The sequence below is a fragment of the Microtus ochrogaster genome, chromosome 6, assembly GCF_000317375.1.
Source record: "Microtus ochrogaster isolate Prairie Vole_2 chromosome 6, MicOch1.0, whole genome shotgun sequence".
NCBI lineage: Eukaryota > Metazoa > Chordata > Mammalia > Rodentia > Cricetidae > Microtus > Microtus ochrogaster.
Genome location: NC_022013.1, coordinates 59,796,406 through 59,813,815, shown reverse-complemented (window position 1 = coordinate 59,813,815; position 17,410 = coordinate 59,796,406). Strand labels below are relative to the sequence as shown.

Below are 17,410 nucleotides of genomic sequence, written 5' to 3'. Positions count from 1 at the left end.
CACACATACATGCACACACACGCATACACGTGTATGTATGTACAATGCAAAGGTGTTTCCTCTTCTTGATCTTGCCAGGAAATATTTGTGAAGTTCAAGACTTAGGTCAGCACTCAGTTGTGGGGAAGGGCATGTGTGGGTATGGGAGGCCCCAAATGCAAGCAAAGGCATTTGTGTGTGAAGACAGGAGAAACCTCAGCATAGTGGTTGCCCTGGAGACGAGAGAGGGAGGGATAAGTTGCTTTTATTTCCAGCTACCAGCAGACCAGATATCCAGAAAACAGGGTCTCTTCTCCCCAAATGATGGAGATGGAACATGATTTAGCATCAGCCAGAAGTCTAGAGGAAAGCCAAACTTGGGCAAAGGATTCTGTGAAGTATCTACGAGCAGTAGGCCCCATCTCCAGTCCTGAGGGTCTGGGGTCCCAGGCAACTGGGACCAAGCCCCACTTCTTCCTGCTGTGCCATGCTGCCTCTGGAAGTGTTACAGCAAGACTTCTTTCTTCAAAAGGGGACTGTGGGTTTCTGAGTGAAGGGGTAGGGTGAGGCAGGCACAGCAAGTGTCTTGAATTATAACTTAAATATTTAAATACGGGACACACCCTGAGCTCTGCAAACATCAGGAGCTGCCTCTGCAGAGACACCTAGAGCAAGATGCCCAGGGCATAGCAGGGCTCACTCAACAGCCTCGGTTGGTAAACAGAGGCAGATGCGGATCTGGCAGCCTCGCCCTGGGACTGCTATATGGGCTGCTAGTGGCTGCTTTCTCTGCAGTGTCATGGCCCTTTGCGTGGGCCAGGCCAGCTGTCATCCCACAGCTCTGCTGCCCTGAGTCTGTGCTTCCCTCAGCGGGTCCCTCGGGACTCTCGCAAAGCTTCCCAAGGCTGAAGAGTACAGTATGAATATTGCATGAATAATAATAACCCCACCACTTAGTGGTTATACAGCGCTTCCCTCTTTCCTGATACTTTACCATCATTAATTAGTTATTCTGCACTGAGGCTGCTTCCCTGCTCACTGCCAAGAACAGCCCCACAAAGGCAGCTCTGAGCTGAAGCTCCAAAATGGGGTTGCAGCCCTTTCTCCTCTTATAAGTGTTTGCCCTTACTGGGAGCACTGTTCTTCCCGGTCTGAGGACTCCCTTGAGAGCCCCATCTTTCTCCCACCAGGATGGAAGAAGACAGTCTCTAAGTGGGTAGCTTGTTTACAGGTGCAAAGACAGCTGTTGCCTGCCGGGGCACACATAGCCAGGGGATTCACACAGCCACACCTTGCCGGTGGCACCGAGCTCAGCACACCACCACGCTGAGCCCAAAGTCACTGATAGAGTGGTGGGCAGCAGGAGGGGAATTCCAGATTCTGAGTATCCGCCATGTGCCTCTCTCTACCTGTAACCTCCTCTCCTCAGGTCACAGGGAGGCTTTCAGGCACTTACTAATGGGTTTGGACATGGAATATACCTTTTCCCTAGTGAGCGTGGGCCTGGTGAGGGCCAGAATCCCTTGGAGGGCACTGCCTACCTTGCTAACATCCACCATGCTCCCCTTCTCCTAGTGTCTATCCCCCCAACCCAGGCTTGCAGCCACTCCCTTGCCAGGTGTGGTTAGAACATGTCTTTACCTCCTGGTAAGAATGCACCCAGACCCTCCCAGGACTCCCCAGTTTTGCAAAAGTTCTCGTTCAGACTCAAGCCAGCTCCCACCTCCAGCCCCTCCATTAGTCTGAGAAGCTATCGATTGCTTTGACTGCTGTAAGCTGAGTGTTTGGATCCCAGTGTGTGAATCTTTAAGAATTAATTAGCCAAGATTGCTCGGGAAAACAGTATGGGCCCAGGTTTTGATGTTGTCTGGTCACCCACTGTTATTATTCCCCTCTTAATTACGGTACTATTTCTGGAAGGCGGAGGCGCTTGCTCATGTTTCATGGCCTCCTCATCAGTCTGGTGGCCCTCTATGGCTTCCTGTTTCTCCCTCTTGCCCAGGGCAGCCATGTCCTAGCTGGGCAAAACACAGGCAAGACCATGCCCTCCGGCCCTCAGGACTGCAACAAGGAGACCTGGGGGACTGTCCAATGCTTGTTTGAGGTCACCATGACAACCTCTAAGAGCTAATACCCCATTGAGCTACCTCTTTGGTTCTCACACTCCCAGCCCCTTCTCAAGCCTCCTGGACCTCATCCTTGCCTCCTCCTCTGCCCTTGTCACCCCTCCTCCCCCTTTTCACTGTCTCCCATTAGTCCTCCTATCTTTAATTAAACTGTAAGCTTGTAGAAGTTTCCCAACACCCCAGGCAGGGTTGAGTGTCCCCTTGGCTGTCTTTGCTGCCCAATCACTGAATGTATGGACAGACAGTTCCTGTGTGTGACCATACCCCTGCCCTGCCCATCTTCCTGAGTGTCAAGTTCAAGGGCTTGGCTAGATGTGTGGATTAAGAGATTGCTCTGAGTCCTTGGGAACTCTCTTGCCACAGGTAGGGCTCCCTGGGTACCAGGGACAGCCATCGTGCCCCTTGCTGCCTGTAGCCCTCTCTGCCTGTGTGCTCTGTTCTCTGCTGTTTTCTCTTGTTCTGATCTGTACCGCTCTATCTCCAATCTTGGGCCTTTCAGAGAAGGACTGGGGCATACCTAGTCGTGGGAGGATGTGGGGACATCCTGTTTACTTAAAGTTGAGGGGCTAAGTAAGGTCTGGTTGTGATACGAGAAAGGGTGACTCAGGAAAAGCTGCTTCTGGTCGTTTTGGGGCTCGTGATAGGATGCCTGAGGTTTCTGTAATTTATGGCATCACAGAAGGTTCTAGACCCCAGTGGAAGCCACACAGACACGGGTAGTGAAGAGCCCACATAACTCGGGCCAGACAATATGTCCCCAGTGTTCTAATGAGACAAAGGTTTCAACATAGCACATAATGGCAGACGAGTGTCATTGTCACGTTCAAACAGCCCCGTGGAGGGCTAAAAGGGACAGGGCTCCTGGCCTCGGGTTTTTTTTTTTCTTAGATGCCCACCTACTCATGGATAGGCAGGAAGGGGAGGAGCTACAGCCACACTCACACTGACCTAAAAGGAGTGCTTTGTGCTGGGCTCTGTTTTCTGGCTCTTCCTCCCTGCACTTCTGGTGAGTGCTTCTTACACACTTACAGGGTTGTGTGTACCCATTTTCCCAGGAGAAAAGCAAGGCTCAGGTTCAAACAATGGCATGAAACCCAGCTAGACTATCCCTTTAATTTGCACTCCCAGGGTCCTTTCTGAGCCTCCTTCAACTGCTACACAGTTCCAGTCATGTACCAGCATGCCCCCAGGCTCCCGAAAATTCAGTCCACTGCAGAAGATGGAGGTGTGCTCCGCAGTTGGTGCGAGCCTCAGAGGCGCATGCGCAGTTCTGTTGCTCGTTTGTCTCTGTGGTTGAAGTCAACTTCGCTTTTTACAAACCTGATCTTATCACTCTGAGACTTCAAACTACTTCTAGGTTCACACGGAGTAGCTTTGGAGCGACTACTCGGTCAGCTCACGACTCTGCCTTCTACTGTTGTTCTCTGCCAATCAGGAGAGGAATCCAAGTTCCAAGGGGGCTCAGGTACCATCCTGGCTCCAGGGAACATAGCTCTCCTTGTATTATTGGAACCTCTGTGCCACAGAACAAGTCCCAAAGGAAGAGGTCTGAGGAGGGTGCAGGAGTGATTCTGGACCAACAGAGCCAATAGCAGACTTCAAGCAGACTTCTCGAAGTGGTTTTTGTGTTGTTAGAGGCGGGCGATGGGGAAGCATCATACAAGGCCCTGCTGTAAAGGCCCAGGGGGGATAAGGGCTTGCGCTGCTTGCATGCTCTCACCAGGTTTCTCTGCAGCTATCCTAAATGGTTTCCTATTTCAGCCAGTGTTCTCCATTGCCACCTCACTTGACAGCCTGCTTTTCCATGATGGTGATACATCAGGACTGTTCCCTTAGTTAGTGATCGCTGTGGTTCACAAGGCTGTCCTGGAGCCAGTTCCCCTTCTGCCATGCACACAACAAAAATCATGTAAAGTAGCTTCCTCAGAGGAACATCAAGATGCACCAGCAGACAAGCGATCAAAGATGATGACAGACATTTATTCAAGTCTCCTTGGTCATTTTTTGGCAGCTCATGATCTCCTCAGGGCGCTTTGGATTGGCCTGATGCCGGTTCCTTGTTGGTGTGTGGACTCTTTAATGGCGGGGTGGATGCTGGTCCTAACATTTGAGGCCCATTTCCTCTAGTCCGGAATGTCGGAATTCATGAGATCTAAAGTTAGGACCCACCACCCACCCTGTAATGTTTAAGTACCCAGATGAATGTGACCAGGCATCAGTTGACAAACACTTAGGGTGGCCACCCTATTTTTAGCTCAGATACTTATAGAATGACACATGGCGACCAGCACACAACTGGGAATCACACACCCTGATTATGCCCAAATAAGGTGGCAGGGAGCGTTAGCCCCCAGCGAGGGTGGCCCCAACAGGTGGACAGCACAAAGAGGCCTGGATGCCAGGGATGGGCTGTTAGTGGGTCAGATTCCAACAGAGATGGGCAAGTCCAAACCGTGCCTTGGGCTCGCTCTTCTTGGCTCTCCCGAGACGGTCCCATCCTTTTCTGTTTGAGGAGAATAGATTGACAGGGCCATCTACTCCTATCGCTTCCTCCTTTTCAGTGCTGACAATGAGACGAGGGACTTTGTGCATGCCAAGGAACCGCTCTGGCACTCAGTTACCTATGCCCCTAGCTCAAGAGCCATTTACTCTTGCAGTATTGGAAGCCACGTGCAGAGCGAGCCCCAGGCTGGAGAGCCGCAGAGAGAGAGAGACTACTTGTTCATGCCCTGATCAAATTTCTCTGAAGTTGCTTTGAGAAAGGCAAAGCATCAGGTCCAGTTGGGGTGTGGAAAGGACAGTGAGTGTCTTGATGTAAGTTTCTCTGAAGGAGACTTCTTACATGCAGCGTGCCACCTAACTCCTCTTGGAGGCTGTGTGGGCTGCTTCTCCGGAAGTCTTCAGTCTCTCAGCAAGTCCATCTAGAAGGCAAATGGCAGAAGCTATGCTTACCCTGTGTACTCAGCTCTTCAGGAACAGTGCTGGGGCACAGTGTGTGTGTGTGTGTGTGTGTGTGTGTGTGTGTGTGTGTGTGTGTGCATGCGCGTGCATGCAAGAGTATGATCACCTGCACAGCCAGGCTCATGGGACTAGTAGCAGGTGATATTTGCCTTAGGGACAGCAGTGGTGACACATACATACATCCAGGCCCAGCCCCTCTGAACTGCTTGAGGGTCTTAGAGCCTGTGCTCCAGTATTATGCCTTGCCTCTTTATTATAAGGACTCCTGCTGAGAATTTCTGCTTCTGCTGGCTTTCCTCAGGCTTCCTCCTGGGGTCTCACACATCCCTGTGCAGAGCAAGGCATCCGGCGGTCCTCTGGCTGTGCTGGAAGACAAGCCCTGATAGGGCCATCCATTTTCCAGCTACTTTGCAGAGCTAGGGGCTTGCCGAGGGTCTACAGCCCAAGAGGGACTTCCCCAGCTTGTGACCCTAGCAGGGGGCAGCTTGGTTTGAGGATGGATTCTCACCCGGGGGCTCATTAGAAAGCAAGGTTAGACCTCCGGGTGACACAGTGAGAGCAAAGAGCTAGGGCGGATTGGGAAGATTTTTCTCCCTGAGGAGGGGAAAGGCTGCCGCCGAGTGGCCAGAGGGCTGGCTAGCAGGACTTATTGCTCCAGTGCACAGCTCCATCCAGATCCACTAAGTTTGTCTGCTCAGCAGTAATGCAGACCTCAGGGAGGAAGTCCCCAAGCTGGAAGCTTCAGAGACTAGCGGAAAGTCTCAAGGCTTAGAGGTGATCTGAGCATAATACAGGGAGGGTGGTGTGTCAGGGATCTACAAAGGGCTAAGCGAAATAAAAGGACCCAAGGAAGGAGCCCAGTGTTCAGGACAAAGTGAACCTGGATAGGATCGCTGACTAGGACGAGAGCTAGGGAGAGCAGATCCAGGCTGCTGTGGTGATGCTGGGGCAGGGCTTGGGGCTCTGACCCAGGGTTTTCCCTCCTTTCTCCCTCCACTCCTCCACAGTGGTCTGAGGCACTCTGTCACACCTCTGGATCCTATGGTTGTGGCTACTGGCTCTGCAGCTGGCTTTCTCAACTGTGCCCATATTTCCTTGCCAGTTTCATCTGGGGCTGGGGTAAAGTGTTCACAACAAATGCTCCCATTAAGAGCTCTGGTCACCAATGGGGAGACCCAAAGATGGGAACCGGAAAGCTGATGACTGGACAGCAAAGGCAGGCTGACCCCTAGAGGCCTAACCTCCCTAGAGGATGCCCTTGCCGACTCCTGCGTTTTGTCCAATACAGACAGAAAGAGGCCCCGCTGTCAGCAGAGGGTGTGACTCAGTGTGAACAGGGAACACGGTGGTTCTGAGGCTAGAGTATCTGCTGAAACCCTGCTCTCATCTATAGCCCTTCCGTGCAGTTCTGGATCTTTTGGTCCATGAGTGGTTCAATCTAGCTGGGGTTTCATTTAAGGAAATGTTAATAAGGTAGAGTTTATTGGGGGCTTCACCCGTTAGAGAAAATCAAAGTCATTATGTGCAGTGTGTATGCACAGGTGTGGGCTCATGTGTGTGTGTGTGTGTGTGTGTGTGTGTGTGTAAGCTTGAGTTCTGTAGGAATCTGTGTCTGCACAGCTAGAAGCTGTGGTCAGAACAAGGCTGTGTGCTTTTGCTTGGGAATTCCTAGGCTTTATTCACCCATCAAGCAGGTGAGATAAAACTTCAGAACCAGGGGTGCCTGGTAGTCAAGATTGTTCTCTGCTCTTCCGGAGACCTAAGTTGAGTTCTCAGCACCCAAGCCAGGCAACTCATAACTGCCTGTACCCCAGGCTCCAGGGGATTTGGCACCTACTGGGCTCCTTTAACCATGCATACGGACAGATGCATGTGTCCCTACATGGACACACACCTGCACACAATTAGAAGTAAAGCTAATCTTTAAAAACAAGTCCTGAACTGCTATGATGATCCCCTCCCCACTGAAAAGAGAACACAGTTGTCCTTAGTGTAGTTAGGGCATAACACCCTGTGCTGAGTGTCGCTGAAGGTGGCCAGTGGTCTTGAGTAAATGGAAAAGGCCTTTGCTGGTTGGGCAAGCAGAGTCTCTGTCCCTTTCTCCCCTAGAAAGTCAGGGCTCAGGAGGCAGTCTCCTAGGAGCTCAACAGGCAAGGCCCAGCCATTTGTCCTCTTCCATGGAAGACCCACTGAGGTGCATGAGTGGACACTAAGGCCGTTTTGGCCATTGGCCTTGGCCGTTGACTTGAATGGCATGGAATTATGTCCCCACTGTTGTTAGTATTTTTCTCTGGAGTTCCAGCCATCTGAAGTCTATCATACCCTGAAAAGCTTAATAGGAAAAAAGTCCTGGAATAAACACTTCATGCATTCCAGGTAACTTTTATATTGTATCATCATGATCATCCTACTTTATTATTGGCTACTATAAATATTTTTTGTGTCTAGGTATGTATGTAGGAGAGAAGGTGGATGCAGGGTTTGGGTGTCCATGGGGTACCATATTTCCCACAGGTATGGTACACAGCTTCTGTGCTCCTGGGGAAGCCTGCCACTTTCTACTTTGCTTGGTCTTTGGGCACATTTTTAAGTCCTCAGTATCTCTCGGGCCCCTCATTTATCAAATAGGGCCCACGTCACAGAGTGATTGTTGTATTAAATATATGACCAACTGGATTGCACACATCTGTCTCAGAATAAGTGACTGAGAATTGACCACCATTCCCCAAGGCCCACAGTCTTATATAGATGGTCTGTGGTACCACTAGTTTACTAGTGAATAGGGACTCCAAGTCCTGGCCAGAACCACCAGAATTATGAGGAATCCCTATATGGTGGTCTTGGTTTATCGCCTCTATAATTTATTCATTCGTCAGGTATTTGTTAATAATTCCTATATTTCAGATGCTGTGTCAAATGCTGGACACGCCTGTGCAGACAGTGGGAGAACACCACGACACATTCTGTGGGCTGGTAACTAGCTAAGAAGCTACTAGCATGGTACCCAGTGCACAGAAGCAATTGTGTAACTGTTGAGTTAGTACTGGCTCGGTCACTTAGGCTGGGGAAGCACAGAGCCATCGAGGTACAGAAGGGGTAGCTCACTAGGTGTAGGGAGCCAGGGAAGAAATAACATAGTCAAGACCAAATGCGAGCAGTAGGGGAGGAGGCGGGACCAGACAGAGGGAGAGGCCCAATGGCAGAAGACTGCGAACACTGCAGGAGGTGATGAGAATGACCAGGAAATAGGTTGGGATCAGCATAGGGCTCTTAGATCAGAAATAGTGTGCAGAGCCCAACAGGACCCTATTCCTCAGTTTGGCTTTGGGGAAAGTTTGAACCCCTCAGCCAGGCCCCAAGACCCTGTGGCAGTCAGAAACCCACTGAGCTCTTAAGAGTAGTAGTCAGGGGGAAGCAGAAGGGAATCAAGTGTGACAAACAACATCCCAGCTGCCCTCTGTCCCCACCAGTGTTGGGCCCATTTTTGCTATTTTTAGTATGTGTGTGGGGTGTGTGTGTGTGGTGTATATGTGAACGTGTGCATGTCTGCTTGGCTGTCTGTGTGTGTGTGTGTGTGTGTGTGTGTGTGTGTGTGTGTGATGTATATGTGAGTGTGTACATGTCTGCTTGGCTGTCTGTATGTGTGTATGTGTGCTGTATATGTGAGTGTGTGCATGTCTGCTTGGCTGTCTGTGTGTGATGTACATGTGAGTGTGTACATGTCTGCTTGGCTGTCTCTGTCTCTGTGTGTGTGCTGGGTATTGTGTGTGTCTCTGTGTGTGTGCTGGCAGTGTGCACACATGCACTTGTGCATATTTATGTTAAGGCAGAGGGGGACATGGCGTGCATTGCTCTATCACTTTTTGCCTACCTCCATGAGACAGGCTGTCTTAGTGAGGGTTCCATTGCTGTGAAGAGACACCATGGCCACAGCAACTTTTATAAAGGAAAACATTTAACTGGGACTGGCTTACGGTGTCAGAGGTTTAGTCCATTGTCATCAGGGCAGGGCAGGGCAGTGTGCAGGTAGATATGATGCTGGAGGAGGAGCTGAGAGCTCTGCCTCTGGATCCTCGGGTGACAGGAAGTGAACTGTGTCACTGGGCATAGCCTGAGCATAGGAGACCTCAAAGACCACCCCCACAGTGACATAATTCCTCCAACAAGGCCGCATCTCCCAATAGTGCCTCTCCGTTTGGGGCCCATTTTCTTTCAAACCACCACATAGGGTTTCTTAATGAACCTAGAGCCATGCTGGTAGCCAGTAACATCCAATAACCATCCAGTCTGTGTCAACATCACAGGCACATGTGTGGCCATGCATTCTCTCCCTTTTAAAATGTAGGTGCTGAGGATTGAACTTGGGTTCTCATGCTTGCATAACAATTGTTCTTACACTGAGTTACCCCCCCTCCAGGCCCAGAGTGGGTGTCTAACAAGGCTTGGACTTGTTTTCTTCAAGGTGTTGGAGGAGCTCAAGTGCTGGCGACGGACAAGTCTGCTGGGACTGAGATTGGTAGGTGGCCTCTGTGTTTGTTTTGGTACAGAGTTGTGGTAAGACCCTATAAAGAATGCAGGTAGATTCTGGTGTTCATTCTTGCTAGCCATCACATGTCTTGCCCACAGGCCCACTTAGTGGCCAAAATAACTCCATCCCGGGGACACAAGCCATCAGGCCACCTCTGTGCTGTCTGTCTCTGATCGGCAGCCTTAGCTTGTCCCATGCCTTATCCTGTATCTATGGGCTTACCACGGCAGACTCTGCCATTCTCTCTGGTCCTCACCTCTTCATTGGTTCATTGGCCCCCTTCCCTACATAGCCCATCCTCCCTACACTGAGGCTTGTACCAGCAAGGAACAATGCACATATCACCTTCTCTAAGAAGGCCCTAGGCCAGTCCAGACCACTTGTGATGTGACGTTAATGTGAGCCCTTTGCCTGACTTTCTCAGCAGACTCCAGGGTCCTCTAAGACAGTGTGGAACCTTCCCCATTAGCTTTCCGGTTCACCACATAGCAACGGTTTTCACGTCCTCGACAGACGAGTCAATGAATAAATTAAGGGATAAGTGCGGTAGGATGGCAGGAAGTCAGAGGATTAAGTTGCCCACCACTAGAGCTCAAGGGGCCAGGTCCTGCTGGACTTGAATGACCCTTAAAGATGGGAACAGTTCTGAGAGCTGGAGAGACCAGGGAGGAGGCTCTGGGGGAGGGGAGGGACTGGGGATGGACAATGGAAAACAAGGCTAGCACAGCAGGTGGACACTGGAAGGTTAAGGGCCAGGAACATGAGCCTGGACTGCATGTAAAGCCATGAAAAGCCCCTGGAGGTTGGCAGCAGAATTGAGTTCAATTCTTCCCTGTGCTTTAGATTTCAAATATGCCCTCATTGGTATGGCCTTGGGAGTCGCCATATCTGCAGGTTTCCTTGCCCTGAAGATCTGCGTGATCCGGAGACATTTGTCTGATAGTGACTCTGCAGACCTGAAGAACACGCCCCAGGGTAAGGGACCCGTGACAAACAGAGCCTGCACTGCTCTGGGGAAGAAAGGACTGTCTGTAGGTCCTTTGTGTTACTATAACAAAACATCAGAGGCCATCAACTTAAAGAGAGGAAAGGGTTCGGGGCTCACAGTCTGTGGATTTTGGTCCATGCTCTATTGGTCTTCTTGGCTTGTGGTGGTACTACATACCATGAGCGTGTAGAGGAGGACGCTGGTTCCTCTTGGAGAGAAGAAGCCAGGACTCTGCAATTCCTCTCAAAGATGTGCCCCTAAGGCCAAAGAGCTCCCAGTAGGTCCCACCTTTTAAAGGTTGTCCTCCTTCCCAGTAGCACCATGTACTGAGAGATAAGCCTTTAACACGGGCTTTTGGAGAACATTCTAGACCTCAGCTATAGCAGATGGCATCCTGTGAAGCAAACCCAAAAGCCCACAGCCCGGGAACTCCCACCGAGAATAAATGGGGCCTCTCTGAGTCTGTTTTTCCGCTGTGCCCCTGCCTAACCCTCTGTCACTATGTAATTCTGTAGTCAGTTTGGTATGCGGAGAAGTAAGCTATCTGGAGAAAGATGGAAAGAGCTGAAGTTACTTCCAAATGGAACTTCTGTTTCCCTGTCCCCGGGATACGGTCAGATAAAATTGATTCCAGGAGGGCCTGAGGTGGTTCTGAGCTCAGCTGGTTGACGAGCAGGTCATACCCAGAACAGGGAAGAGTGGTTTCATTTGATCCGGATGTGGCTGGGCTTGTGTGAGTTTGTGAATGGCAGCCTGGCACATCCTGCTCTGTGTCAGGGAAGACCTCCCTGCAGGGTCTGGGCAGTTTCCCTATGAGTTATATAGCAACATGCAATGCTTATATGCAGCTCTCTCTCTCTCTCTGGAAGACACACACAAAGCACCTTGAAGATAACCAAGATGACGGTGCGATTTTCTATGGAGGACAAGGAGGAAGGAGGCTCTTTTCTCTTCCAAAATATGTCATGAGCTGTAGAGATACATGGGAAGGGTGGTGTGGGACATAAAGAAATGGCCATCACTGGTCACAGGCACTGGCTTAGCTTTGATTTTGTTTCCTTACCAATAAGAGTAAAGGAAGCTGTCTCCTTATCCCACAGTCCTTGGCCTCCATTCTCCTGAGAACTCTAGCCCCTTTGAGAGGTTCAGGCTGCATGTAGAGAGGGGATGTGGGCCTTGGGTGGTATGGGGAACACTCAGTCACGCCTGTGCACCAGCTAAGGGGCTCAGGGACTGACCATGGACAGAGAAGTTCCAACAGCAGTAAGATATGCCCTGAACCAGTTCCCAGTGAGTGGCCCACCCTAGAGCCCATCCACTGGGCTGAATTTGACACCCCACTCCCACAAGCATGCCAACTAGGAAAAGGAGCCATAGGCTCTCCTTCCTAACAATCTATTCTATCTGTTTAGACCCCATGCTACAGAAGACAAGAAACCCCAGGAAGAGAAGTCCCAGGTAAGTTCACTGCAGACTAGTCAATATGTATCATCCCTGACCCCAACTCACCATAGGGGACAGAATGCGTTCTGCTACTCTTCCTTTCTTTGGACCAGTAGGGGCCGTGAGAATAGTGGCCACAGAACACAGCAGCCAAAGGGGCCCAGACTCGTCTTTTCCATAGCTTGGCTTAGAGTCCTTCTCAACACTCTGCTCAGAACCATCCGTGCATGGTACTTAGAATAAAGCCGGCAGCTCGTCTGTGATCAGAATCTGTCCCAGGTTAAATTCCCCCACTGGCATCCAGCAGCTTTGCTTTTCTGCATGGAGCCCATGTCTTCTTGGGTCGCCTGCCCTTTGCCCTCACTGTGTTCTAACAGAGACGCCCTTTGCTCAGGTGGGTGCAAGCCTTGCCCTTCATTTCCTTTCCACCTCTGCCTCAGTGATTTGAGATAGCCCGCTTTAAGTAGGAGCACCCCACACTGCCCTTCTCTTTCCTTTCCGTGTGCATGTGAATGTGTTTGTGTGTGCTAGGCTTGCACTCATGCATGTGCACACGCATGGATACCAGATGCTGATATTGGATATTTTTCTCAATCATGTTCCACCATGTCTTTTGAGTTGAGGTGTCTTACTGAGCCCAGAGCATGTTGATTTGGTTAGGCTGACTGGCAGCAAGGTGCAGGGATACCCGTGTGGCCCCCTCCCCAGTGCTGGGTTACAGGCGTGTGCCCCGCTTTTGCATGGGTGCTGGATATTAAACAGTTCTTCCTGCTTGTTCGAGAACTTACTTACGGCCATCTCCCCATCCCCGACTTTATTTTCTCGATGCCTCTTTTCCATAGATGCATGACGTATCACACGTCATTAAACTCTGGGCCTTTTGTTTGTTTGTTTACCTCTCGAAAATGTAACCTCCTTGAGACCAGGTCTGTCTTTCCATCACTGTAGCTCCAGCAGGTAGCCCAGTGCCTAGAACAGAGCGTGAGCTGTGGCTGTCATGAATGAATGAATGAATGAATGAATGAATGACCATGTGGCCATGAGACAGGTGCTGGGTGGCAAGAGAGGGAAGACAAGTTCCTTCTAACAACAGGGGTCACAGGCGACAGCCCTCTGAGAACGTTAGGGCAGGAAGGGCCTGTGTGACCTTGGCGGTGTGGAGGGCTGCTCACTCAGTGGGAAGTAGATTGTGTTAGGACGCAGGGAGGAAGCAAAAGGAGCCCAGGAGCCCTGAGACAGGAGGACCCCAGTGGGCCGTTTGGCCAGAGAGGGAGTCTTATGGTGAAAGCAGATGCTTTATTAGTCCATGGTGTGGGGAGGGAAGATGTTGTAGAGGTTTCAACTCCCTGAGGCGTGAGAGCCTTGGGTTAAGGGAATGACCCTAAAACCTTGTTCTGAAACTTCCTGTCTAGCACTGAGGTCTGGGAGAGGAGAAGGGTGCTGGATGATCACAGTCATCCTCTTGGGGCTAGGAGGAGGGCCTGTACAGATGGTCGCCCCTCTGGAAGTCTCCCAGAGCTCGGACTCTCCTGGGACACCCGCTGAACCACAGCCAAGAGGCTGCAGAAAGAAGACAAAGTGGGAAAGTTCTGGACTCTTTGAGGCACGGGGCTGTAGGGGGAAAGAGGGCTGTAATAGCTGTTCAAAAAGGAACTTTCAAAAGTAGCCGCCAAGGGCAGTGAAGGAAGGGGATGAATGACTGCCGCAGAGGGAGGTGACCAAGTTCCTCCAGCTAACACGAGATGAAGTCTGGGGATCCTAGCCAACCTGAGACCTCAGGAAGCAGCTGAGCACAAGGAGTCAGGGCTCGCATGCAACCTGGCCTCACCTTCCGCTCTGCACTAGACTTTTAGACAGCATCTTCCTTTGCTCCAAAGCTTGTCCTCATAGGAAGGAGGCTGGCATTGCCCTGGGGGCAGCTGTGGAACTTCCTCTTGCCACAGTGGGAATGCAGGCACTAGTTAGAGACCTTGGACTTGGACAGCCTTCCTTTAGGACTGTGGAGAGTTTGTAAGGGATGAGCCTTCGGCCATACGAAAAGAAAAGCTGTGGTCATTTGCTCAATTAAAGCTGGGAGAACTGGGCTTTAGCCAAACGAGAGTCTGGTTTTCCCACAACCCTTCCTTTTGACAGTGGCCAATCTATTAGCCAGTTTAGCTCATTTAACGAAAGCAAAATCCAAAACACTACTCTGTGTTAGCAGGCTTCAGTGTGTTTGACGGTTACCTTCTCATACTGCTTTGCGGGGGTCCGAGAGTGGGAAAGCCTGCATATTGGGAGCAGATGCTGAGGGTCACGATCTTGCGGTCCTGGGTTGAACCTTGCATGGGTTGGCCACTCTAGGTCTGGAGTCATCTCTCATCTTCTCTTCTGTCCTCTTTCTGTTTGAAAAAAAAAAATCTTGAAATCCACAGAAAATCCGAGAAGTTGCAAATAAAACTTATCTGCTCCCTCCATCTCCTTTTCCTTTCTTCCCATGGCGTCTCTCATTTGGAATTGCCTAAGTTTAAAACTGTATAATGTCCCATTCTTTTTTGGGGGGGAGGGCGGGGCGTTGCCTATCTTACACTGTCCAGTTCATACCTAACTCTAGCCAGGCTCCCTGTTGGTGATACGTCTTTTGATAGATTGGCTAAGGAAGCCATCTCTTGCCCTCAGCACTGTAGAGACGCTTTGTCAATATAGTTCTTTGTCAATAGCGAATGTGCTGAAGACTGGTGCTTGTGAACATAGCCTGACCCCCAGTGATCCTCACCCTTTGATCTCACCTATTCATAGCTCATGTCTAAGTCAGCTGTTGTCATTGGTGGTTACAAAAATACTGAGTGCACAATCCTGGTGCCTCCTCTGCATTTAATATCTGTTATTCTCTTTGGGGGCAACTGGGAAGGACTTTTTATACTTCTCTCTTTTCCCATATTTTATTTTTAGTGATTATTGTTGTACTAGACTTCAATGCTTTTTAATCTATCACTGTCATAATTCTTTGTTGCTCAAAGTATCCCAAGTTGAGTAAATGGAATGTATTTTATTTTAAAAATATTTTATTTATTTTTTTGTGTCTTTCTTGATCTCATCCATCTCCCCATCCCTTCTTATCCACCAGAAGGATAAGATCCTTGTAAAATAACATAAAATTTAAGAGAAAAGAAGAAAAATTTTGTCATATACCATTTAGTCCATATATCTTCACTAGCAAGCATCATTGCAAAGAGTCATTGACCTGGTTTGAGGCCTCTGGTTTCTGCTACACTATCGATGCTGGGCCCTCACTGCTTCTCCTCTTGGATATCTTGTTTTTGCCTTGTGTTGTGGAGATCCTGCAGCTTTGGAGTTGTAGGACTGGCCCCTTCACGTACTCCATATATCACGTATACGTATATCATAGATGGAGTGGATGTTGGGATGGGTTAACACATAGCCCTGGTTCTGGGTCTGGGGGTTGCAGGGTTGGTCAGCCCACCAGCTCTCTCCCAGCAGAGCTCTCTCCAGGGTGAGCTCTCCAGTGTTGCCCCTGCTAGTTTGCCCTATGCAGCAAGGAGCAAGGAGGGAACAAGTTTTCCTGCTTTCAGGCCCTGAGGGTTGCCTGCCTTACACATACCTACATAACCAGGGCCAGCTCTACTGTGTTGCCCAAGAGAGATGCAGGGGCCACTCTTCTGATTGCTGCAACTGGTGAGGGGCAGGGACAGCTCTCCTGCTCTCATGACCTCAGAGACAGCTCTCCCAACTACCAAAGGCTGACAGGAACTGGAGAGGGGGAATGCGCAAATCATTTCTTGAAGACAAATGGGCCCCATTGAAAACATCCTGGCTGTTCTGAAGCACCTTCCAGATTAAACACACACACACACACACACACACACACACACACACACTCACATACACATATACACAGACACACATACATAGACACAAACACACATACACAAGACACACACATACACATATACACATAAATAGACACATACACATAGACACGTATACATAAACATATACACAGACACACATACATGTGTACACAGACACTATAGATATACACAGACACATACTCACATACATCCACAGACACATGCTCACACACATCCACAGACATGAATATATATGTATATATACATGTAGACATACACAGATGCACAAATAGACACATATGCACATATATGCACACATGCATACACAGACACAGAGGCACATACGTGAACACATATATGCACACATGTATACACAGACACACACCGAGGCACATACACGGACACACAGACACACATATATACAAATGCACATAGACACAATATGTAGTCACATGCATACATATACATAATACATACACACATGTATACATACACACAGACACATACATGGACACAGACACACATAGATACACATGCACACAGACACACACATAGACACATGAGTACACATACATAGACATACACACACACACACAGTATCTCAGGTTTTTTTCAACCTCTCTCATCCAGAGTTACCCCTCAGCCCTTTCCTTGAGTTTCCTTCTATTTTTATGGGGTTTGATTTTTAGAAATCTAAATTTGGACAGACTATATCACACTCATGGCCACCAGCATGCCATTTTCCCTGGGCTCTTTCCATGTATATGTGTAAAAGGCAAAGGCAACCCTCTGAAGGTCTCCAGAGCTTCCCTGTCTGTGTTTCTGTCTTGCCTCCTCTGACGTGGAGAGCCTGTTTCTCTACCAGAGCAGGATTTTTACCCTTTTGCTCAGTTCCAACCATCACACACGATGCTACTTGAATCCCAGCAGCGTCCTGGTACAGCCTGCCTAGCAAGCACTAAGAAATGTCTTCAGTGCTTTTTGCCTATAGAGTTTTGCTTTTCATGTGAATACAGCTAGAGCAATATGTTCAATTTAAATAATAATTTTTTCTGTGTGATTATTGCTGACATTTGATACAGAATTAGGGATACTGCTCTCATGGCCTAGGGGAGCTTAATGTTTTATTTAAAACCATTAGTTTATTTTTGAACAGGTAAAAAAAGACCAAAGTCAAAGATGAGACTGTTCAACATGAACACAGAGAATTCTTTCTCTCCAGACTGTTGCTATGTCTCTGCTTGAGGCTGCCATCTCAGTGGCTCCTGGCTGGCTAAACCCTTCCCCTTGACTCTTCCACAAAAACGTATTAAATTTTAAACATTCACATATAATCAGTTTTAATTTTATATTTAATCATGATATTTTTATGTTATGTATATATTAGGTTATATTTTACATCTATTCAGATATATTTTTGTGATATTTAAGAATTTTTTGCAATCCCAGCACTTGGGAGGCAGAGGCAGGCGGATCTCTGTGAGTTCGAGACCAGCCTGGTCTACAAGAGCTAGTTCCAGGACAGGCTCCAAAA

General features: G+C 49.2%; 1 protein-coding gene across 1 annotated transcript in view; it reads left to right on the top strand.

Annotated features, from left to right (window-relative positions):
* The first annotated feature begins 3,285 nt into the window (after positions 1–3,285).
* Positions 3,286–17,410, top strand: part of Tmem273 (transmembrane protein 273) — an 18,335-nt gene continuing 4,210 nt past the window's right edge. Inside the window, exons 1-5 of the mRNA XM_005348674.2 lie at positions 3,286–3,346; positions 3,463–3,570; positions 9,484–9,582; positions 10,438–10,569; positions 11,995–12,040. Of these exons, the coding sequence (XP_005348731.1) occupies positions 3,286–3,346; positions 3,463–3,570; positions 9,484–9,582; positions 10,438–10,569; positions 11,995–12,040 (446 nt within the window). The remainder of the gene's footprint in view (positions 3,347–3,462; positions 3,571–9,483; positions 9,583–10,437; positions 10,570–11,994; positions 12,041–17,410) is intronic.